General features: G+C 35.9%; 1 protein-coding gene across 12 annotated transcripts in view; it reads right to left on the bottom strand.

The window, feature by feature from the left end:
- Window positions 1-25000, bottom strand: part of LOC137641380 (nidogen-like) — a 349006-nt gene that overhangs the window by 21304 nt on the left and 302702 nt on the right. For 10 of the 12 annotated variants that reach the window (XM_068373890.1, XM_068373891.1, XM_068373893.1 and 7 more), the window contains 8 exons: window positions 23059-23187; window positions 22724-22854; window positions 22234-22323; window positions 21801-21963; window positions 21173-21298; window positions 18894-19004; window positions 15130-15307; window positions 10250-10422 (listed from right to left, as the gene is read on the bottom strand). In XM_068373890.1, the coding sequence (XP_068229991.1) occupies window positions 10250-10422; window positions 15130-15307; window positions 18894-19004; window positions 21173-21298; window positions 21801-21963; window positions 22234-22323; window positions 22724-22854; window positions 23059-23187 (1101 nt within the window). The remainder of the gene's footprint in view (window positions 1-10249; window positions 10423-15129; window positions 15308-18893; window positions 19005-21172; window positions 21299-21800; window positions 21964-22233; window positions 22324-22723; window positions 22855-23058; window positions 23188-25000) is intronic. The other 2 variants (XM_068373897.1, XM_068373894.1) reach the window with 1 other exon arrangement.

Raw genomic sequence — 25000 nt, forward strand, 5'->3', positions numbered from 1 at the left:
CATACCATTCTTCATTAATTATCTGCTATTAGTTTGTTAAAGTCTTTAAGACTGCAAATTGTTTCCTAACATTAAATTGCAAAGGTTTCTCTGTGCTCTTCTTGCAGAAGCTAAGTTGTATCAAACCTAAGTATTCTATCTATATTTCTGTTGGGTGCTTTCAGTTTTAATTTCAGTGTGGCAGTGAGGAGTTGGTGTTCACTACCAATATTTGCACCTCTTAAGCTTCTTACATTTCTTAGAGTCCTCCTCTTCTCTTTATCAATAGCTATGTTATCTATTTGATTTTTGTAATTATCACATGGGGAAGTCCATGTACATTTGTGGATATCCTTGTGTGGGAAAAGAGTAACTCCAATGACAAGATTGTTTGTTCAACAAAAACTTATAAAAGTGCTCCATTTTCATTTAAAACTTCGCCAAGACCGTCAGCACCCATCACATTCTCTATACCTTGATTATTCCTTCCAACTTTAGCATTGAGGTTACCAATTACAATTTTCATATCTCTCTTTAGGATCTCATCTATTACATTCTGCAGTTCTTCATAGTATTCATATTTCCTTTCATCAGGGGATTAATCTTTTGGTGTATAATGAGCTATAAAATTCATATTGCACTGCTTTGGTTTAAATTTTGCTAGTAACAATCTGCTATTTACAGATCTCCACTCAGTTACAGCATTTTTTGCTCATGGTGTCATCATCATGCCTACCCCTTCCCTTCCAACTCCATCTATTCTTCCCGAATAGCTATATATGCTATATATATTGCCTTTGTCTAAGATCTCCTCACAAATCCCCTTACAATGTGTTTTGCTTAGCATCAATATATCCAAACTATATTACATAAATTCATTCTCCACTTCCTGCAACTTCCCAATCTGGTTCATGGGTCAACATTCCAATTACCAATTTTCAGTTTTCTTTAATATTCATAAACCGGGAGATTCTTAGTACCCCACTACACCCGGGACTGGGGCCAATTTTGTCCTTTTCTCTTTCCATGGTCTCATTAAATCCATAGAGTATTCATTAGCTAGATTCATCAAAGGCTAGCTAGTTCCTTGTGATGTGCAGTGCCTATCTAAATAAGGTAAGCAATCCCAGCCAGTCCATACTAATTTCAATAGGAGCATCCGCCAGGCATCAGGAGTAGAAGCCGAGGAAACTGCTTGTCTCTTACCTTAAACCCAATCCATCACCCTTCTTCCAGTGACTTCATCAAGATTTATTGGGGCATTTCCTCCACAACCTAAGTTTTTGTTACTCCACCAAGTTCACCAAGTTGCTCACATGGATCACAAATATATAGCACCTAGCACAGTATGCTAGGGTATTATTATGCATAATGAGTATTTATGTATGATTTTAATATAAAATCTCTTCTATTCCCTCACAGATTATATGATCATATTGCAGACACCTTGGGCATGACAGTGCAGTGGTCAATTGTAGAACACAGTAAGACTATTGGTGAGATTGCCACACCCCCCTTCAACGCAAAGTGCCTCTTTAGGTCATTTTGATAATTTTACTATTAGAGCCGTACAACTTCAGGTACATGATATTTTTTCTGTCATACAAGCTATCAACATAAATGCATTAGTGGAAGATTTAAAGAAGGCCGATATCATCCTTTAGAAAACATTCCAGAATGTAGTGTTGGCATCTACACAGTATGGATTATACTATAAATATCCCAGCAGAAAAGGAATGAAACTGTTGATGTTATATACAGGTGTGTTAATGATTTGCAAGAACTCAAGGAATATCGGAGAGAAAGGAGACAAGTGATCTATGTTGATGAGACTTGGTTTACTATGAGGATGCACCACAGCAAGGAGTTGGTCAACATAAAACAACCTGCCACCAGTTCCACGTATAGTTAGTTTCCAGGTGCCTCATGAAGAAAAAGAACGTTTTGAGGTCGTGGCAACTGGAGCAGAAAAAGAGCTCGTTGATGAAGCATTTTTGTGCTACCCAGCCAAAAATAAATGTAGCGACTACCATGATGAAATGAACAGCATCAATTTTATCCATTGGTTGGAGTCGAAGATTATCCCGGTGCTAGCTAAGCCATTTGTCTTGGTTATTAAAAATGCTCCCTACCACATGCAGCTAACAGAAGAAAGTCGCTACCCCACCACCACTACCAAAAAAGCAGATCTTCTTTGATCTTCTAAAGTGTTTTGAGTTCTACCAAATACTTTACCCACCATATGCCACTCGACCCAAACTATTGCTTTTGTGTAATTAGAATCGTCCCAAACCACAGTACAAAGTGGACAGTATGATTCGTGAATGGGGTCACGAAGTTGATCGGCTGCCACCTGCACACTCTGAGATCTTTGCTATTGCAGGTGCGAGAAGACACTCAAGAAAATACGATGATGAGTATTGGTCCCCTGCTAACATACATGAAAGTGTTAGTCCAATTATCAGTGGCATAGAGAATGACGATGAGGATGATTTTCCTAAGTAGTGATCACAGTGATGAAGATTAATATATGTAAATATTTAGTTTGCCAATTGTTTGATTGGCCTATTCTTACACCTATCCACCATTTTGCAAAGATGGATTGAGAGAGAGAGAGAGAGAGAGAGAGAGAGAGAGAGAGAGAGAGAGAGAGAGAGAGAGAGAGAGAGGTGAATTATTGATATACGTCAATATCGAGTACATTACCTCGAATGTTTATAAATACTTCCGGGATTTAAACCTATAATTTCTTATTACATCAGCAGAACAGGGAATTTCGAATAAAATTTATATAATTTTCCATAAAAAAATTGTGGAAGCAAACAAACAAAAAAATAACATTCATGAAGTAAGTAACTTACCCTACAAGCTGTAATGATGCATAGGAAAAGGAAGGGTAAGGATAAAGTGGAGTCGAAAAGGAAAGTTGGGGGTTTATTCTAATTATCTACCATGGCACTTCTCCCGACATAGAAAAAAAAAAAAAAAAAAAAGAATAAAGGGGGATTTTTCTTCTTACCATGCCCTCCTGCTTTTCACCACAAATGGAGCTCCATATGGTTACTCCCCTACTTTCGGTTCCCATAGGAAAAATACTTTCATTATAAGTACTTATGTCCAGCTAAGGTTCGAATCCTTGGCCTCGTAAAAGTCTATCAATCCATCCACCAAGGCAATTTCCCCACTTTTGTGGAGTAGCCAACATAAAAAAAGAACACGAGAGGACTTCTCTTTGCTTCTCCCAGCCTAAGAAGGGATTCAGCAGAGTTTTGTTGGTACTGTTTGGGTGCAACAGCCCACCCTCCCACATTATCCATCACAAATGAAGCTTAATATGCTGAATCCCCGACTACCTCAGCAGTCACCAAGGCAACCAGAGGAAGTAGCAGGGCCTATCGGAACTGCGTCACAATCGGTCACCATTCCTTCTTATTTCTAGCACGCTCTCTTGCCTCTCATACATCTATCCTTCTATCATTAGAGCTTTCTTCACTCCATCTATCCACCCATACCTTGGTCTTCTTCTCGTACTTTTCCTAGCAATCCTTGCATCTATCACCTCTTTTAGCAGACGGCTTTTTTCTGACCTCTCTATATGGCCAAATCACCTCAAGATATTCATATCCACTCTAGCAGTTAATTCATTTCTCACAACCAGTCTCACCCTCACTACTTCGTCCCTAAACGTATCCAGTCGAAATACACCAGCCATACTCCTTAGACATTTCATCTTGAACACATTCACTTTCTGTCTCTTCATCACTTTCATTGCCCACAAATCCGACCCATACACTACAGTTAGTACAATGTCTTTCTCATACAGAACTCTTTTTACATTTATTCCTTACCCTATATTTTTCACCACTCAATTCTCTTTCCCCAACACTTTACATCCTTCATTCACTCTCTAATGTACATCTGCCTCCACTCCACCATTTGTAGCAAAAACAGAACCCAAGTACTTAAACTGATCTATATCCTCAAGTTACTCTCCATTCAACCTGACATTCAAGCTAGCACTGCCTTCCTTCTCGTGCATCACATAACCTCACTCTTACCCACATTAACACATAACTCCCTTCTCTTACACACCCTTCCAAACTCTGTCACTAATTGACACAGCTTCTCCTGCAAATCTGTAACCAATACAGTATCCTCCGCAAACTACAACTGATTCATTTCCCACTCATGATCCCTCTCATCTATCATTTTCAATCCTTAACCAAGTACTCGAGCATTCCCCTAACTTACAGCTCAATCATCAAACAAATTGAACAACCATGGCAACACCACACATCCCTGTCCCATCCCCACTTTCACTGGAAACCACTCATTCACTTCATTTCCTATACTAACATACACTTTACTGCCTATGTATAAACTCTTCACTGCTTGCAACAACTTTTCATCAACACCATAAAACCTTATCACATTCCACATCGCTTCCCTATCAACTCGATTATGAGCTTTCTCCAGATCCATAAATGCAACATATACCTACTTACCGTTTGCTAAATATTTATCACATAACTGCTCAACTATAAAGATCTGATTCATACATCCCCTACCTTTTCTGGAACCACCCTGCACTTTTAAAATTGCATCCTCTATTTTATCCTCAATCCTATTGAATAGCACTCTACAATACACTTTCCCCACCTCCCTCAACAAACTAAAACCCGTAGAATTACAACAAGCATGCACATCTCCCTTACCTTTGTATAGTGGAACAATAAACGTACACACCCAGTCCACTGGCACCATTGACAACATAAAACATATATTAAACAATCACATCAACCATTACAGTACAGTCACATCCACTTCTTTAAACAACTCTGCTTCACATGATCCATAACAGGTGCTTTTCCTGCTCTCGTATCATCTAGTGCTCCCTTCACTTCCTCTCTTGGGAGGAATTAACTATAAGTAGATATTCAGTACTAGTTGAGTAGTACCCAACCTCGTATGTCTGAAATCGCTAATCAGTTTATTGGCTAGCCCATCAAGTTCAAGAGTAAGGAGCCTGAAAACTTGGAATTTGGCAATTTAATATGTTACCAAAAATTTATATATATATATATATATATATATATATATATATATATGTGTGTGTGTGTGTGTGTGTGTGAAAGTGTGTGTGTGTCTATGTGTGCATAAGTGTATGTGTGTGCGTGCTGATATTGCACGCTTACGCTGAACTGACAAAATCTAAAAATATACTCATTAATGATTTTGAATTGCAATGTATATTAACGGTGTTTTATCCTTTTTGTCTTCATGGTGTTCTTGTAGAGAATTTAGTCTTGTCTGTATATTCCATAATTCGTTTTACATCTGAAGACTTAGATATCGGCGTTAGGAAGACCAAGGATCAGTACACTTGTCAAGTTCTTGTGTCTATATTGTTGTGCCTTGAGTGCTAGATCGATTAGATAATTGTATATACTTAGTTTGTAGAATGGAAATTTGTTTAAAAGTACCGACTATTTCCCGTAAAAAAAGAAACACTTATTGCAAGTGAACGAAACATTTTTAATTCAAAACGATTCCTAAAACATATTTTTCTATCTACAAGTTATTAGATTACAAGACTGTACCAGGCCTAGTACTTTATATCTTCAGAGGTGAAGTAAAACATATAAGGCTACAACACAAGTGGTACGACACAATAAAAACAAAATCAAAAATTAAGAAATATCTCCATAGAAATACAATTCATATACATCATGGTATGCTATGATTAAATCAAACAATAAAAGGAAAACATTTAAAATAGTTTTATGCATTAGCAATGTAAATAATTTTAAGAACAAAGCAGAAGAACTTAACATTCGTTTAAGAAGCTGAAAATTGATTATAAACATAAAAATTAAGTAAACATATTCATTTACGGTCAAATACAAAAGTCCTGGCGTCTCCATTACAACCCAGTGTAACCCCCAATATTTATAGATTTGAGAATTTCACGTGTTGAAGAGTTTGGTTATTAGAGCGGACTACAACAGGTGGTGGGGGCGAGTACTTGTTAAACCTGTAATAGGTGTGATGGTGGGGGAAGCAGGAAAAATTATGAATGAACATGAATCCAATATAATCTCATACTTCCCTAATTCTATCATTATAATGATGCGAACAACCTGTTGACAAAGATGGTCGATCTTTTATCCAGTTTAGTAATGTATTTTCTCCCGACTGAAAAATCTTTCGTAAACACAAGCTAGGAGTACTCTCTCTCTCTCTCTCTCTCTCTCTCTCTCTCTCTCTCTCTCTCTCTCTCTCTCTCTCTCTCTATATATATATATATATATATATATATATATATATATATATATGTAAATATCACCCACAAATGGCATTTAATACCGAATTCTATCTTGGGAATATATATCCACTTGGAATTCATTTTATGGTAACAGCTTCTGGCCGGGTGGGGATTCGAACCACCACCTGTACGGCTGGAAACCATGCTGGCAGGGACCCTACCGACTGAGCTATCAAGAGAGACTAAAAGTATATGACAAGTCCCCCTACATATTCCTGTCGAATTCAGGAATCTGTTCAGAGACTTGAAATAAACCCATCTCCACCATGATAGCTAAATCGTGAGTTTGTAACACGTGGTTATTTTAATGAACATATATCACAAGCACACGTGATTTTAATTAATGTAAATATCACCCACGAATGGCATTTAATACCGAATTCTATCTTGGGAATATATATCCACTTGGAATTCATTTTATGGTAACAGCTTCTGGCCGGGTGGGGATTCGAACCACCACCTATACGGCTGGATGATATTTACATTAATTAAAATCACGTGTGCTTGTGATATATGTTCATTAAAATAACCACGTGTTACAAACTCACGATTTAGCTATCATGGTGGAGATGGGTTTATTTCAAGTCTCTGAACAGATTCCTGAATTCGACAGGAATATGTAGGGGGACTTGTCATAAGCTTTTAGTCTCTCTTGATAGCTCAGTCGGTAGGGTCCCTGCCAGCATGGTTTCCAGCCGTACAGGTGGTGGTTCGAATCCCCACCCGGCCAGAAGCTGTTACCATAAAATGAATTCCAAGTGGATATATATTCCCAAGATAGAATACGGTATTAAATGCCATTCGTGGGTGATATTTACATTGATTGAAATCACGTGTGCTTGTGATATAAGTTCATATATATATATATATATATATATATATATATATATATATATATATATATATGTGTGTGTGTGTGTGTGTATATATATATATATATATATATGTGTGTGTGTATATATATGTATATATATATATATATATATATATATATATATATATATATATATATATATATATATATATATATATATGAAGAGTATGATTCTAATAGCGTAGAATGGGGGAGGGCATAGTAGGTGTTGGAGCTGCTAGGGGGAGACATTTTGTTTGAAAGTAATTTAGTATCTATTCTTCAGGATCATATTTTTTTCGGCAATGATTCCAAATCATAATTACGTGGTATAGGACCATTTGTTGTGTTATTTGAAATAATATTCTAAGAGGAAAGTTTTTGAGTAAAACCTTACTCATACACAATTATGAATCTAATATCATTTTCCTTACAAGGCATATCAACAATTGGTGTGCCACAATTCACCATATATGAGCAAGTATTTTGGGTAAGACTTAACGTTCATATTGGTAGTCAATCATCTGAGAGCAATTACAAGACGTCATCTTCATATTACTTTATATCGTCCCTTAGGTTAAATGACGTAAAATCAGGTTTGATGTATTCATTGTCCTTTGGTCTCGAGTGTATTCTCTGAAGATACGGTTAACAATGGGTAAGAGAATATTTGGCACCATAAACACAATGCTTAGAATATTTGCATGGAAGAATCTTTAAGTGCTCTCTGTCTTCATTATTGACTACATGGTAATAAAAATGAGACAAATTTTCTATAATGCATCGCTTTCGAACAACAACGTCAACTAGCCTGGTTGAGCATCATGCCAATCGGGATGTCTGCATTCACTTATACAAAATGCAATATTGCTTTAATTGCAACCATGGTTTGGATCACATGTTGATTCTAAGTTCCCACTGGCTAAGGTCTGGTTCCAGTTGTTCTTTCATAATTAACAAGCAAATATGTATAGGAGGTTAGTATTAATAAAATGGTTGATAAGATATTCTATAATTTCACAGTTGTATTGATTTAGATTATAATATGACCCTAGGAAACGCATAGTGATTCTCAAGGAAAACAGTGTAAAAGTTGTAACCTGTTAGTGTGCTGGGATGTTAAGTGTCCTAAGGTATAGAGTTCCCCATTACATTACTTCTCTCTGTCCGTCGGCTCTCTCATTCCAGAGGTTTCGTTTATCATCATTGCATTACGTAAGTCAACATATATGAGAGAGAGAGAGAGAGAGAGAGAGAGAGAGAGAGAGAGAGAGAGAGAGAGAGAGAGAGAGAGAGAGAGAGAGAGAAGGCCTGGATTTTGGATGTCTGAGACTTATTAGGCCATCCGTGGAGACTTCATTATTTTGCTCTTGGTTAGAGCGAATTATTTTAAACATTTAGAGAGTTTTTATGATCTTCTCTAGCTTATTATTAAATTCGTTTACAATATTAAGTATTTACTTAATCCAATGGAAATTTGTTCTATGTATTACCACATTGAGGGGTATTGTGTTTTTACAATTCCAGTTTGTATCAGGGAGGCTACAGAGAGAGAGAGAGAGAGAGAGAGAGAGAGAGAGAGAGAGAGAGAGAGAGAGAGAGACTCTTAGCTTGTGATTACATATGATATTTCAGTCGGCACAAAATTCATTGCCAAACTAATTAAAAATCGGTCGTTTTTGTGAACAACTTCTTCGCAAGAATGGTATAGCAAATAACAAAAAATATATATACCACATAATTATAAATTGGAATCATTATAATGGTAGAATTGGGAATGTATGAAATTACATTAAATTTACGTCTCTACATAATTTTCCCGGATTCTCCCACCATCACAGCTCTAACAAGTACCCGCCCCCTCGTCCTCCACCATAACGACCAAACTTTTCACTGTGCCATCTGTTGGCAGAAATATTCACGTTTCCTATAACTGAAATTCTCGAATCTATAGATATTGGGAGTTACAATGGGCCACCAAAGACGACAGGATATTTGTATTTGACTGCAAGTAATAATTAGAAATAATATATGCAAATATAGGAATAAGTTACTTAAAAGGAATTGTGAATATCGAATAATGTGATACGTTGAGGGCAATGGCGAGCACCTAAATAAATGGGATACCATTTAATCCAAGTGATGGTATAATCAGATCAAATTAAGCTTAAATCTGATGAAATTCGATTTGAATTAGAGTTTTAACATTGGATCAGTCATTCAACTTAATTACGGTATTCATTTTGCAATAGCATTTATGGCCATCATTCCAAAGAGGACTACAGTGAGTGAGTTCCCTTGACGGTACTGCAATGTCTCACTTGAATTTTGAGTTATTCAAAACCGTACCATGATGAGAAATTTGTCTGAAGAAAGGAAATTGTTCCACAACCTGTTCTCAAATCATGAAATTTATGCGACAAACTGGAAATGATGTGAACATTGTTTATCCTAGTTATCATAACTTTATTCTTTTATCAAAATTTTAGCCTTAAATAAAAAGTCAAAATCTATAAGATCATATTACTCAAAATCTTGATGAACAAAAAGCCAAGTAATTAGCAAACATGTCTTCTCTATTCTTGTATATATTCCTATAATGGAAAAAATACTACTCTAGAATATCTCTGAAACTTGAAGTGGGCGTAAATGGTGAAAACCAATAACGATTACATTATTTGTTAGTGAAAAGTATTTTCTTTTCTATATCAAAAGTTTAAAAATAAAGATACTTTTTATTTTCCCTTTAAGCCGAAAATTTCGATAAAAAAAAAAACAAATTATGATACCCAGGATAAGCAAGGTACATATCAAACATATCAATTATATATTAGGTTCTCCAAACAGTAGAACTTCATAATAGCTTGCTTAGAAATCCACACTTTCTTGATAGATTACGTCCATTGAGGAAATTTAAGGTAAAGAGTATTTACTCTTTTTTTACCATTTATATAATCAAAGAAGAAAATTAGAGTCAGCAGTTGTATATCTATCATTAAAATCACACATATAAAAGAAATAAAGGTAAAATCTTTGAACTCTCTTACAGTTTTAGATGACACAAATTAAAAAGCAACAATTTGGCCCCTTACCGATTTTGTGAGTTCCTGCATCAGCCCAACATAAGTTGTCGAGGTCATAATCAATCACGAGGGAATTTGGCAGCATGATGTCTGTTTCGACCAGAGTTCGCCTTCCGGATCCATCAAGACCAGACACCTCGATCTTCGCCCCTTCTCGATTCCAGTCGCTCCAGAATAAAAGACTGCAAATCCAAGGCATTAAGTCCTTTCATTCTTGCATTGCTTTCTTTAGAGTCAATTCATTATCGGAATAGTCTGATTGAAACAATAAGCAAAGAATGATTCCAGTATAGTAGGTTTCTTATAGAGTTTTATTTTTGACTGACGAAATGTTATTTCCTTTTATGAATAGCAAAAAAAAAGCAAAGACACAGAAGACTTTACAATCTGTTATACACAAATCAAAATAAAACATTTTGGACAAAACAATCCTTAGTCTTGGTGTCAATTCTCATGCTCAAAATATAAGACCAGCTGCAGGGGGGACTCCTTATCATGCCATAATTTTCCATTCATCTGTTTCCTCATACCAGCACAGGGGCCTCTACTTTTCTTTTTAACATTTGTATCCCTCTATATATGCTCTAACTTTCGAACTCCGTCCACTTATTGCTTCCTTCGATTCATGCATATTTATATTATTCCTTTCCCCTTCAAGTCACCCCTTGAACCAGTTTGCATGAGACAATCCACTTTTCAACCTCTTCATCCTTGTTTTTTGCTACTCCATTCCAATTTCACTACATAACTTCCTGTGCCGTTTATTCGTGATTCTACAAATTTCCAAAGATTATGCTCCTGCTTTTTCTAAAATGTTTGTTTTTCATTATACTATTCCGGCCACTATGAAATCATTGCTAAAACGTTTGTTTAGCAACCGGGTAGCCTTGTAGCCTGTCTTGGTTAAATGTTATTCTGAAAACTACTTTTTTCATTGCATGGAGAAAAATGGTGATTCCAAATGAAATTTTTGAATAACGGTGTATCAGATTCAAGAAAGATGAACCAATTTCTCGCGAGCAAAAAGATTTTCATTAGTTCTCACTTAATTACTCTTGCTTTTACGTTTCCTTCTAACAATGTTTTAAACATCTTCCACGCAAGTTTCTTAGTATTACAACTCCTAATTAGCACTTTCTCATTAGCTCATATTTTTCGTCCACTGTCCATGTCATCTCATTGATTTGTTTTCATTTTCTGAATTCTTGCTTTCAAAAAATAGTAGAACATGTCGGTAAAAACCGTTTCCTTGTGATGGGGATTATTTTATCAAAAGTGAAGAGAAAACAATCACATCAGACAATAAAAATGAGATGAGTGCTTATGAAGTAGGAGTAATTGCATGGAAAGGAGAATACATAACAACTCTGATATAAAAAACAAAAAATATATCGAAAAGAAGTAATAAAAGGCTAATATCAATGCAATATCTGCATAGCATAAAATTCTATGTAGTCAATTAATCTACTATTAACAGATCAGACAATTTCCTTATTACCAAAATTGGCATCATACATCACCTAGGCATTTTGTGAAAAAAAAAAAATCGCCTTCCAAGAATATTCCACGTTGTTTGAGGATTCTCGTTAAGGTTATTTGAGTAAAATGAATGTGTTTTCATCCTTAATATAGTTTCATTTTCATTTATTACCCCCAAGGCTTATCCAATCTTGATTAGCGTTTTATTTCTTTTTTCTTTTATATTTCCTGGTCATCTAATATTCATTTGCCTTTATTTTCATTATAATTCCTTATTACTTTCTTCAATCAACACAATATCTTTCATACTACCCTTTTCTTATATCTTCCCTTCCCAAGAAATGATATCAACGAACAGTCTTTGCCATACTCTTGTGAGGAAAATACATTTTTAAAAGCTTCTTATTAACCATACTGTTTTCTTTTGATATTTATGGCAATGGCTCATCCTTTTCTAAATTTAGCATATCCGATACCTACGGTATGTAAAAACGCATCATTAAACTTTGACAGTAACCAGAGTAATGAGAAACTTGTTCATCCTCATTCCTGAATTCTTGAAGCTAAACTAACTAGTTTCGGTCCCGTGAAACTATAAAACTGAAGTGTAAGCTGAGTTATATTTTTCTTTTGTTTTAAATGAAGAAAACTAATTTCTTAGCTCTTACGTTTTCTGTTCTTTGTTCGCAAGTTAGCAAGCCGAGGTTCTTTTTGCACTTGAGGAAGAATTTGTAATGTTACTTCATTAGGTAAATGTGTTTGTGGTAGATCTTCCCCTGTTGATTACCACCGAATTTCCGCAACTCCAATATTAGCTCAAGTTTTTGAGTGTCTGTACCAGAGCCCTCTGGACAGTGGATCTAATTTTACATGCGGTTGATAAAAATTCTATTCATCCAAGATTTAGAGGAATTATGGGTGGGCTACATCACTGGAATGTTAAATCTTCCATTGAGAGATATTTCATCGATTTAAGTAGACTCAGCATTCATAGCGTGCTGAGGCCTCCTCTATATATGATGTGGCTACTTCTGGATAGGGTAAGAACTCGTCTGAGTGCTTCATCTAGTGTTGATTATTTAACTAAATTAAAAATCACTAACTATTAGTGACTTTAAGCACAGGCCATGTCTTTGTGCAAAACGTCTAAATAGGTGTGCTGATGGTAAACATCTGTTCTGTAACTTTCAGTTTGGATTTTATAAAGACCTTTGAGCATGTGATGCCACTTATCAGTGCTGAACAGAAATACCTTTATATGCATATTGGGTTTAGCCTGAATAACAAGCAAGTGCATATGCAGATGATACTACTCTCTTTGTTCCTCAAGATCTAGATATTTTCATTGAATGTCTATTCAACAATATACAACTCATCTAAAATTCTAGGTGTGATTCTTGATTGTGAATTTACTCTTAAAAACACCTCAGATCTGTTTCTACTTCAATCGCACAAACCATTAGCAAATTGAGAGTCTTATGATTTTGGTGATCAATCCATCCTGAAGAAATGTTTTGTCTTTCTTTTACCATGTTTTTATCATTGTTCTTATGTCTGGTCTTCAGCTGCTGACTCTCATCTCATTTAGTTGGATAGAAACTTACAGGGTAGTAACTTCCTTATTCCTGGTGATATCAATTTCTGAAAATGTCGCTCAGTTAGTCCTTTGTGTATGCTGCACAAAATTTTATCATATATCTGACCACCTTTTGCATTCACATTTTCCTAGACTGTACTATCCTATATGTAGTACTGAATATGTAGTTAATTCTAACAGTCTTGACTTCATCATAAGGGTCAATACTACATGGTATTCTAGAAGTTTTATTCCAGTCGTGGATTGATCATCCGACTTTGTTTGTTGAATCGGGGGAACTGCCGTAGTTCAAACTTGTTAAAGACTTTTCTGTTGAACATGTTGACATAAGTATTGTTTCTTAGTTTGTATGTGATTGGTCTATTTTAACGTAATTACTGATCCTAAGATATTACATACTTTTTTTAATACTTATCATAAACAGTTTACTTTTTATTTCTCTATTCCCCTTCTGCATTGGGCTGCTTTCCTTGTTGGATCCCTTGGGCTAGTAGCATCCTGTTTATCCAACCAGGGTTGTAGTTTGGCTAATAATGATGATTTAATACATCTTTTCTATCTCGCCCAAAACCTTTTACAGTGGCATTTCTTTGAAACTATTTGACCTAGTTTTCAAGGGCTTTTGTTACATGCTCTGCAAACCATTCTCTTCCTTAATTTCAGCTATTAGGTCACCATATCTACCAGAAATGTTTGATTTATATTTTTCTATTCTTATAGTCATATAAGTTAAAATATCAGTCTTCCTTTACTTAAACTGTCTAGACAAGGATGGATACAACCCAGAGTTAGTCTCTCATTTGATACAAGTCATTGTTAGTCAATAGCCCTTGGTCTCCTTTCTGCTGGTTCATCATAACATTCCTTCCTGATTTGCGTACTCTTGCACTTCAAGGCTGCCTCCAACTAGATGGTGATTCAGCATGTGCAGGTAGGAGCGGGATAATTCCAATCAAATTGATCACACAGAAAGCTGAAGAGGCTGGGGTAAAAGGTTACTTTATAATCAGCTTATTTCCAATTTAATCTTCAGCCTACTACTGCTTGCAGATGTTAAACCACTGCATGTGTGGACGCAGCCTTAAAGGTTTAAATGTTTAAAAGCCGTTCATGAATGTCAGAGGCAAGGGTCAGTGACATCGCCTATCAAGCAAGACAATACCTTAAAAACCGACCATATATACATATGATCAGCGCCCAAGCCCTCTCTCCGCCCAAGCAAGGATCAAGGAGGACCAGGCAATGGCTGCTGATGACTCAGAAGATAGACCTATAGGCTTGCCCAAACCCCTATCCTTAGCTCACAAGGATGGTGAAGTTGCAACGACCAAAGAAACTAACGAGGAACTTATGAGTCACTTGCATAGCTTTTACTTGCATTTTATCATCTATATAGTTCTAACCCATCCAGTGACTCTTCTCAAGAACCATATGCTGTCATGGAGGTTTTTGCTTCCCAATTCCACATACTTTCAGCATTCGGATTCATATTTTTGTGTAAGAACCACTAAAGTAGTAAGTCGTACACCTACTGTAGATAACACTGCCATAGCAATAAGAATAGCTCAGAACATTAGTGTTCAGTGCCACAAAACCGCAGTCAAAGATAATGGTTAATTCCATTGAGGGGAGGTAGGCTCTTCAAATGACATTTTTCATAAGATTAAGTACTGGATCTTCGAATAAGGTGAAAGAATTCTAGGGATTAGCGACCTGCTGCTCTGTGCCCCGTGATAATCAGTACAGAATTGAAATAATATGGAAAAACTAATCCTGTTCATCTGCAGTATACAGGAAAGACCATTATACATACCCGCGACCTGGATGCACAGCAATGCCTCGAGGATTAACCAAATCTCCCTTGATGACTGTGCGAAGTTCTCCTTTTTCTATGGAAGAAACAGCCACTACATCGTTTTCAGAGTCCGTCCAGTAAACATTACCTGCCACCCAATCAACAGCTACATCCTCAGGTGATCCAATTTTTCCTGCTGAATTAAGGAAATACATAATGACAATAGGACTTTATATTACATTTTTCTTTGCAAGTTATCATTATTATTATTATTAAAAGATAAACTACAACCCTGGGTGGAAAAGCAAGATGCTATAAGCCTAATAACTCTAACAGGGAAAAATAGCCCAGTAGGGAAAAGAAACAAGGAAATTAATACATTACAAAACAAGAAATACAATCAAAATGAAATATTTTAAGAGCAGTAACAACATTAAATTAGGTCTTTCATATACATACATATACCAAGGCACTTCCCCAAATTTTGGGGGGTAGTCGACATCAAACAAATGAAACAGAAAAGGGGACCTCTCCTCTCTACGTTCCTCCCAGCCTGACAAGGGACTCAACCGAGTTCGGCTGGTACTGCTAGGGGTGCCACAGCCCACCCTCCCCCGTTATCCACCATAGATGAAGCTTCATAACACTGAATCCCCTACTGCTGCTACCTCCGCGGTCATCCAGGGAACCGTAGGAAGCAGAAGGACTTACCGGAACTGTGTCACAATCGCTCGCCATTCATTCCTATTTCTAGCACGCTCTCTTGCCTCTCTTACATCTATCCTCCTATCATCCAGAGCTTCCTTCACTCCATCCATCCACCCAAACCTTGGCCTTCCTCTTTTACTTCTCCCATCAACTCTTGCATTCATCACCTTCTTTAGCAGAGAGCCATTTTCCATTCTCTCAACATGGCCAAACCACCTCAACACATTCATATCCACTCTAGCTGTTAACTCATTTCCTACACCCGCTCTCACCCTCACTACTTCGTTCCTAACCCTATCTACTCGAGATACACCAGCCATACTCCTTAGACATTTCATCTTAAACACATTCAATTTCAGTCTCTCCGTCACTTTCATTCCCCATAACTCCGATCCATACATCACAGTTGGTACAATCACTTTCTCATACAGAACTCTCTTTACATTCATCCCCAACCCTCTATTTTTTACTACTCCCTTAACTGCCCCCAACACTTTGCATCCTTCATTCACTCTCTGACGTACATCTGCTTCCACTCCACCATTTGCTGCAACAACAGACCCCAAGTATTTAAACTGATCCACCTCCTCAAGTAACTCTCCATTCAACATGACATTCAACCTCGCACCACCTTCCCTTCTCGTACATCTCATAACCTTACTCTTACCCACATTAACTCTCAACTTCCTTCTCTCACACACCCTTCCAAATTCTGTCACTAATCGGCCAAGCTTCTCTTCTGTGTCTGCAACCAGTACGGTATTATCCGCAAACAACAACTGATTTACCTCCCATTCATGGTCATTCTCGTCTACCAGTTTCAATCCTCGTCCAAGCACTCGAACATTCACCTCTCTCACCACTCCACCAACATACAAGTTAAACAATCACGGCGTCATCATATATCCCTGTCTCAGCCCCATTCTCACCGGAAACCAATCGCTCACTTCATTTCCTATCCTAACACATGCTTTATTACCTTTGTAGAAACTTTTCACTGCTTGCAACAACCTTCCACCAACTCCATATAACCTCATCACATTCCACATTGCTTCCCTATCAAGTCTATCATATGCTTTCTCCAGATCCATAAACGCAACATACACCTCCTTACCTTTTGCTAAATATTTCTCGCATTTCTGCCTAACTGTAAATATCTGATTCATACAACCCCTACCTCTTCTAAAACCACCCTGTACTTCTAAGATTGCATTCTCTGTTTTATCCTTAATCCTATTAATCATTACTCTACCATACACTTTTCGCACCACACTCAACAAACTAATGGCCCTTGAATTACAACTCATGCATATCTCCCTTACCCTTATATAGTGGTACAATACACGCACAAACCCAATCTACTGGTACTATTGACAACACAAAACACATATTAAACAATCTCATCAACCATTCAAGTACAGTCACACCACCTTCCTTCAACATCTCAGCTCTCACACCATCCATACCAGATGCTTTTCTTACTCTCGTTTCATCTAGTGCTCTCCTCACTTCCTCTCTTGTAATCTCTCTTTCATTCTCATCTCCCATCACTGTCACATCAACACCTGCAACAGCAATTATATCTGCCTCCCTATTATTCTCAACATTTAGTAAACTTTCAAAATATTCCGCCCACCTTTTCCTTGCCTCCTCTCCTTTTAACAACCTTCCATTTCCATCTTTCACTGTCTCTTCAATTCTTGAACCAGCCTTCCTTACTCTCTTCACTTTCCAAAATTTCTTCTTATTCTCTTCATATGAATGACCCAATCCCTGACCTCACCTCAGGTCAGCTGCCCTCTTTCCCTCACTTACCTTGCTTAACTTCCACATTTTTCTCTCTATATCTTTCATACTTCTCTACACTATTACTCTGCAGCCATTCTTCAAAAGCCCTCTTTTTCTCTTCCACTTTTACCTTCACTCCTTCATTCCACCATTCACTGCCCTTCCTCATGCTGCCTCCAAAAAACTTCTTGCCACACACATCACTTGCAATCCCAACAAAATTTTCTTTTACTAACTTCCACTCCTCCTCTAAATTACCAGTTTCTCTTACTTTCACTTCGTCATATGCCATTTTCAACCTTTCTTGATATTTACTTTTTACCCCCGTTTTTATTAGCTCTTCAACCCTCACTAGCTCCCTTTTACATCCAACTACTCTATTCCCCCAACTCTTTTGCTACAACTAATTTTCCTTCCACCAAAAAATTATTAGACATACCGTTAGCCATACCCTTAAACACGTGCACGTCCTTCAATCTTCCAAACATTCTTTTAGTTATCAATACATAATCCATTAACGCCCTTTCTACCACTCTTCCATTTGCCACTCTATAAAAGCTTAAAAAACAAGAGGAAGGTAAATAAGATAGAACAGCTTACCTGAGTGTACCCTCTAGGGGAAGGCCATGGTACAGAGGCTATGGCACTACCCAAGACTAGAGAACAATGGTTTGATTTTGGAGTGACCTTCTCCTAGAAGAGCTGCTCACCATAGCTAAAGAGTCTCTTCTATCCTTACCAGGAGGAAAGTAACCACTGAACAATTACAAGGCAGTAGATAATCCCTTGAGTGAAGAATTGTTTGGTAATCTCAGTATTGTCAGGTGTATGAAGACAGAGGAAAATGTGGAAAGAATATGCTAGATTATTTGGTGTATGTGTAGGCAAAGACAGAATAAGCCGTAACCAGAGAGAGAGGGATCCAATACAGTACTGTCTCGCCAGTCAAGGGACCCAATAACTCTCTAGGGGTAGTATCAAACTATAAGAAAAAATTTATCGAAGAAAACTTCAACAAAATAGCTGCTTATAAAATGGCACAAAAGGAAGGAACGGGGCCGGCGTGGAAAAAGAGACTAAAAAAAGGAAAATAAAATGAAATGTAAATAACTCAAAATGCTCAAACGTTCCGTGAAAAACTCTCATTGATATTTGCATATTTGTAGCAGTTGAGATAGGAATTATGAAATAAATCTGTGAAAAATGTACCTATATATACCTTGCTTACGAATCACGTGTAACGATTTTTTTTTTATTATGAAAAAGAAATTTTCAAGGTGTTTTACCTCCAGAAATTACTGGCTTCCTCTCTCTGCCGTCATACTTGGATGATCGAATGGAGGAAGATCTGACGTCAGTCCAGTAGTACCGTCCAGCAAGACAATCAACGTCCGCGCCTGCAAGATTTCATCAGTCAGTTAATCTCTCTCTCTCTCTCTCTCTCTCTCTCTCTCTCTCTCTCTCTCTCTCTCTCTCTCTCTCTCTCTCTCTCTCTCTCTCTCTCTCTTAGAAACAACAATTTTTTAAAGATGATGTTGTGAAACGCTTGAGGCAATGATATAGTTAAGATTATTTCATTCATTGTTAATTTGGTTGATCATAAAAGTTAAAGTTGTAGTCCCAAAATTATTACTGTTAGGAACGTAAAAAACGCTATACTTAAGCTTTGTTATTCATGAACGTTTTCACTTTCGTTTTAACTACAGTATATAGAGACACAGCATTTTAGATGATAGGGAGGATGCAAAAATGTAATACTTAGAAATTCTATGGATTTCGGGGTTAAATGTGACGTTAGAATAAAGGATTTTGAAATATAAAGATAGAGATATAATGATATTCTGTTTCCTCAAAATAACTCAATAAACAGTGGATATTGACATTTCAGCTCTCAATGAAAACTTTTAAATGTATTATGAAAGATCAAAATAGAACGAGTCTGAAAAACAATTGGATTATCTGTAAAAGTTTAAAGGTGATTAGCGTCAAGATATCTAATGCATTACCTAAACCAGTCTGAAAATATAACAGGAACATTACAGCCAAAGTAAAAACTTAGCTTCTCTATCAAATATGAAGTAAATTTATTCCCATAATTTATAATAGAACAAAAGCAATCAGAGATTTCTGACCTCCGCCAAAGGTTAATGGAGTCGGCCATAGCCTAAGATCTATCTGTGGTGGAAATTTCGTCAATTTCCTTCAATTTGTTTTGATTTTATCTTAAAATTGCGAAAAAGTCCTATCGGGATCTAGAAATCGGACCCAGATCCGGATCATCTACAATCTTCAATGGGGTCATCCATGACCTGGGATCTGTCTGTGGTGAAAATTTCGTCAAAATCCGTCGAGTACTTTTGACATACGTAATCCTGTCCACACACACAAAGAAACACAGGCAAATAAATAGATAAACCGACTCGATTTTACCTCCTAGGAGGAGGTAATTACATTAAAGGTAAATTGTGGTTGTCGGAATCGTAAATAGCAATAGAGTGTTATTCAGAACTGATTTTAATTACTAAAAACTGGAAATGATCTCCGTTCGGCCCAATAGAATCCACATTTAAACGGGTTTTCTCCCTCGAACGATTACTAAAATCTAATAGAATTGTGAATGATAAAATATGAGTAAATTTTCATAATTACTAAAGGCAAGAATATTGACTCGAAAACAGTTAGTTATTTTGATTTACAATCACTAAAAGCAATCCATAAAGCAAAGCTTGTAACCTCAACAGTTATTGTTTCTGTATTCCTGTACATGAGTGTGGACACAAATGTGGCCTACATTTTCCATGTATTGCCAATTCCAAAATTCTAAGTAAAGAATATGTAAACTAAACCAATTTACTTTTGTTGTGCAAGGAAATTGAGTCGTCTGTTTACATTTCTGTAAATTAACAACAAGAACTAATACTATTTCAGACAACTCAGCCAGTTATCATCATCCATAAAGATAATAAAACTTGCGGAATAATGACAGTAAACTACTATCACAACGCAAACAAAATGATCACACTACTTGAGACATGCACGCTGAACTTGGCACTTTTGCCACCAATAAAATGAAACTGGTTTCATACATTTGATATCATATAAAATCTGTTCTTTCTTGTACCATAATTCACATTTGATATGATTTTTAATAAATTAAGTAGATATCTTGAGAATTCCCAACATTAGTGAAAAGTAAAACATATGAAAAAGGGGAACACTTTATATGTTCAAGCAGCATACAGTACATATCCGCCCTCTGCTATAATCTTAATCTTATATGTTCTATAGACGGCATTTGAACCTTTAAGTGATGTGTGTATTGAAGACCATTATTAAAGCCCTCTCTCTCTCTCTCTCTCTCTCTCTCTCTCTCTCTCTCTCTCTCTCTCTCTCTCTCTCTCTCTCTCTCTGAAAAAACCAAACATCTATTGCAAGACAGAAGATTCCGTAATTAATTACTGCTAGTTTTTCTCGGATACGTATTTGATCATTTCTATTCTGCAAAGAAAAAGACAAATAAAATTCTCTTAAATTTACTGTATCGCCCACAAACAAGATAACTTACCAACAGCTGTCATGAAGGGTTCTACATGAATAGGAAATCCTCCACCACCTTCAGGATTCGAAGGCATACGAAGTACAGAAAGACCTTGATTGATCAGCAACAGATATTTCTCATGATCAGGAGCTTCTGTTGGAAGAAAAGAGGATTCTCAGAAGACGTCCAACTTACATTTAGAGAAAGACTTATGAATACAAGGATAGCAATACATTCACATTATGTTTGTTGTAATGCGATAAAGGAATTTTGTGATCTTTATGTATTACATTTTGATGACCATTTCTTTTGTTTTAACTTAAAAATATATCTATAATAAACCCAATATGGATTCATGTACCTTAGCATAGAGTCGTACCATCAACTTTCAATTACATAATACAAAATGAATGTGTCATAATTTTTTTTTATGATTATTATCTAAAACAACAAGTCACATTACTGCTGATGTGTTATCAGCAATGACCTTTTATCTAATTTGTTTTCAAAGAATGGAAAAGCAAGCACGTATATTCAGTAGCATCCTTTCAGGCTTTAGATACTAAACTTTTCAAATTATTAACGTTTGCATTTTCAAATACGGCATGTGACTCTAGAGACGTATCTATAAGGAAGAACAAAAAGCAAATCTCACCCTGACATGTGAAGCCGTCCCCGGTGAAACCATCCAGGCACTTACAAGACACACCGAAAGGAGAAAGAACGTCGCTCTGGCATGAAGCTTGTGGATGACAGAGCGAAAGGTCTTCCTGGCAGGATCTCGATGAACGGCAGAAGAAACCATCCCCGGAGAAGCCCTAAAACACACCCAAAGGATATTAACTTTGGTTTCCAACTTTAAACACCATTCAGTAAATTTGTTGTAAAGTAATAAATTTTCATATTTTCAAACACAGATAATACTGTTGCGTGGATGTGTTCTTCCCTGATAAATATTGAGTCTTTATGGAACTCAGACAGATAAATTACATCAATGATACTAAAATAAGGGTTGGAAAAAGGTTGCACGAGAGTGTTAACTCTGAATCCTCGTTTCCTAGGGATTTTGCTTCGTTGCCGAGACTTACCTCTCGGCACTTGCAACGATACCCAGAGGCGGACAGGTCATAGGCACATTCAGCATTGTCTCCACAGTTGTAAATGACGTTGCATCCGACCTGCATAAAAGAATAATCTCTAGCTAAGATAAAATGGCATTATTATTATTATTATTATTATTATCATTATTATTATTATTATTATTATTATATGTGTCTAAAACCAAAATTATGATACCAAAAGAAATGTTGACTAGCAAATCAAAGTTTTTAGAGACAGTTTATACAAGTTTACGTTACGAAACATTTTATTTTAATGTAACACCATACAGGGAAAGTCTAGCATACAGTTCTATAACAGTCCTTTGACAAACAAATTGCATGAATTTGCATTCAAATTTCACTCATTCTCTTTATTTCATGAGAAAGAAAGTTTATACAATATTACTTTAAGCTCCAGTCTTCAAATACTTATCGTCTTAACCCGAGAAGGTAATAGATTTTCAATCTCGGTCTTTACCTGAGTGGGATTACAGAAGGTACCATCACCTTCATAGCCAGCGCGGCATTGGCACCGGTACCTCAGTCCATAGCTATCATAGATGCAGTCAGCAAAATTGTGACAATTGTTGACGATGTTACAGCTGGCAGCTGTGTGGTAGAAAAAGGAGCACCGTTTCATGATTAATTTATTATTTTTATATCATTTCAGATATTTAATAGAGGTTACTGCACTATTAACAAAATTGCACACTTCACTGCCGGAATTAATCTATCACATACAATACTTGACGGGGTATGCAGTTCGTCTTTGCCAGAAAAGCACACAATTTGGTTGCAGTATTATTTACTTACAATGTTCGGGGGTGCAAGTGCGACCATCTCCTTCAAATCCAGTATTGCATTGGCACTTGTAACGGCGGCTGACACTTTCATAAAGACACTGGGCATTGACATCACAGTCCTGGATGCTGCTACATTCGTCTGTAGAGATGAAATTGAAATGAACACTGCATGTTATATTTTCATGGAAGCAAGCTTACTTAATACAGTGTCCTACTCATTACCATAATAAACAATCTTAATATTTTGGTTCTATATCGAGTCCACCAAGTTTTGCAAAACTGAAAGCGATACGACAGATAAGTAGTCTAGAGCGTTATAAGGAATATCACAATATCTACTTTTCTTCTAAAGTTTGTGCAAAATATAAGCTTCAATTTGAGCATCAGTTAAGGAAAATACAGAAATCTTGATAGGTGTAACGGAATTTGGAAGAAATAAAGTGCTGTAAGATAAGCTATAATGCCTTCAACGTCTGGATCATATTTTCAGTATGTAAATGAACGTAGCAATAAAATTAAATATATAGAATCATTCCAATGACCTTTCTACAAAACTTAGTTTGAACATTGCTTTAAAAAGAGAGTTCTTAAATTATACAATACTCTCTCTCTCTCTCTCTCTCTCTCTCTCTCTCTCTCTCTCTCTCTCTCTCTCTCTCTCTCTCTAGAAATAAAATAAGAGAAAGGTCTACTCAGCCTATAAAGACAATTATTCTTCACAATGTTACGGCTGGTAATAGCTAAGAAATAGGATAGTATCACGTTGATTGTTTTTAAAATGCAAATGACATGAGAAACTTTTTAAGAATAAAACGTTAACAGAATTAAAATTTTGGTATATCAACAAAACTGATTATAAGTCACTCTGAGGAACGAAGCTGAAACATAATGAATTAACCAAGCTTTCTGAGATCATTTAAAAGCTATGATAAAAGAATGTATATATTATATTGACACGATGGTAGAAACTTGGTTCCATGACATAAGATATTTATATTTAGGATTCTTTCTACTTTCAGTGTGTATATTTTCTTGATTATTACTAGTAATGCAGCCGGACACTTAATTTTTCGACTGTTTGTCTGTGTTGGACTCTTTCCATGCGCCAGTTACACTGCTTTTAACATAAAAAGCGTTACTTTCCTATTTCCTATTTTGGTATACAAACTCACTCACACGCACACACACACTCACCCACACATACACACACACACACACACACATATATATATATATATATATATATATATATATATATATATATATATATATATATATATATGTATACATATTTTTATATATACATATATATAAATGTATATATGTATATATATATATATATATATATATATATATATGTGTGTGTGTTCAAATAAGCCATATATTTCTTTGTAGCCAAGTGGTAGCCACTGTCTATACAAGTTTGCCGGACCAGGGTTCGACTCCCAGCCGGTAACAAGCTCTTTTCTTTGTGTGATTTCGCCTGGGGCTCTAATCCGGAGGTCATTAAGAGAATCCAGACATTAATGTATCAAATATTTATGGCTTATTTGAATATGAAAAACACGTCTAAATGTGCAAAATTTATCATATATATATATATATATATATATATATATATATATATATAAGTAGGAATATATATATATGTATATATATACATATATATATATATATATATATATATATATATATATATATATATACATATATATATATATATATTATTAATATATATATAAATATTTATATGCATATGTACACACATTTATATACATATATATATATATATATATATATATATATATATGTCTGTATATATACATACTGTATATATATATATATATATATATATATATGTGTGTGTATGTATATATGTATATATGTGTAAATATATATATATATATATATATATATATATATACTATACATATATAGATTTATATATATAT

This window comes from Palaemon carinicauda, chromosome 5, assembly GCF_036898095.1.
Source record: "Palaemon carinicauda isolate YSFRI2023 chromosome 5, ASM3689809v2, whole genome shotgun sequence".
Classification (NCBI taxonomy): Eukaryota; Metazoa; Arthropoda; class Malacostraca; order Decapoda; family Palaemonidae; genus Palaemon; species Palaemon carinicauda.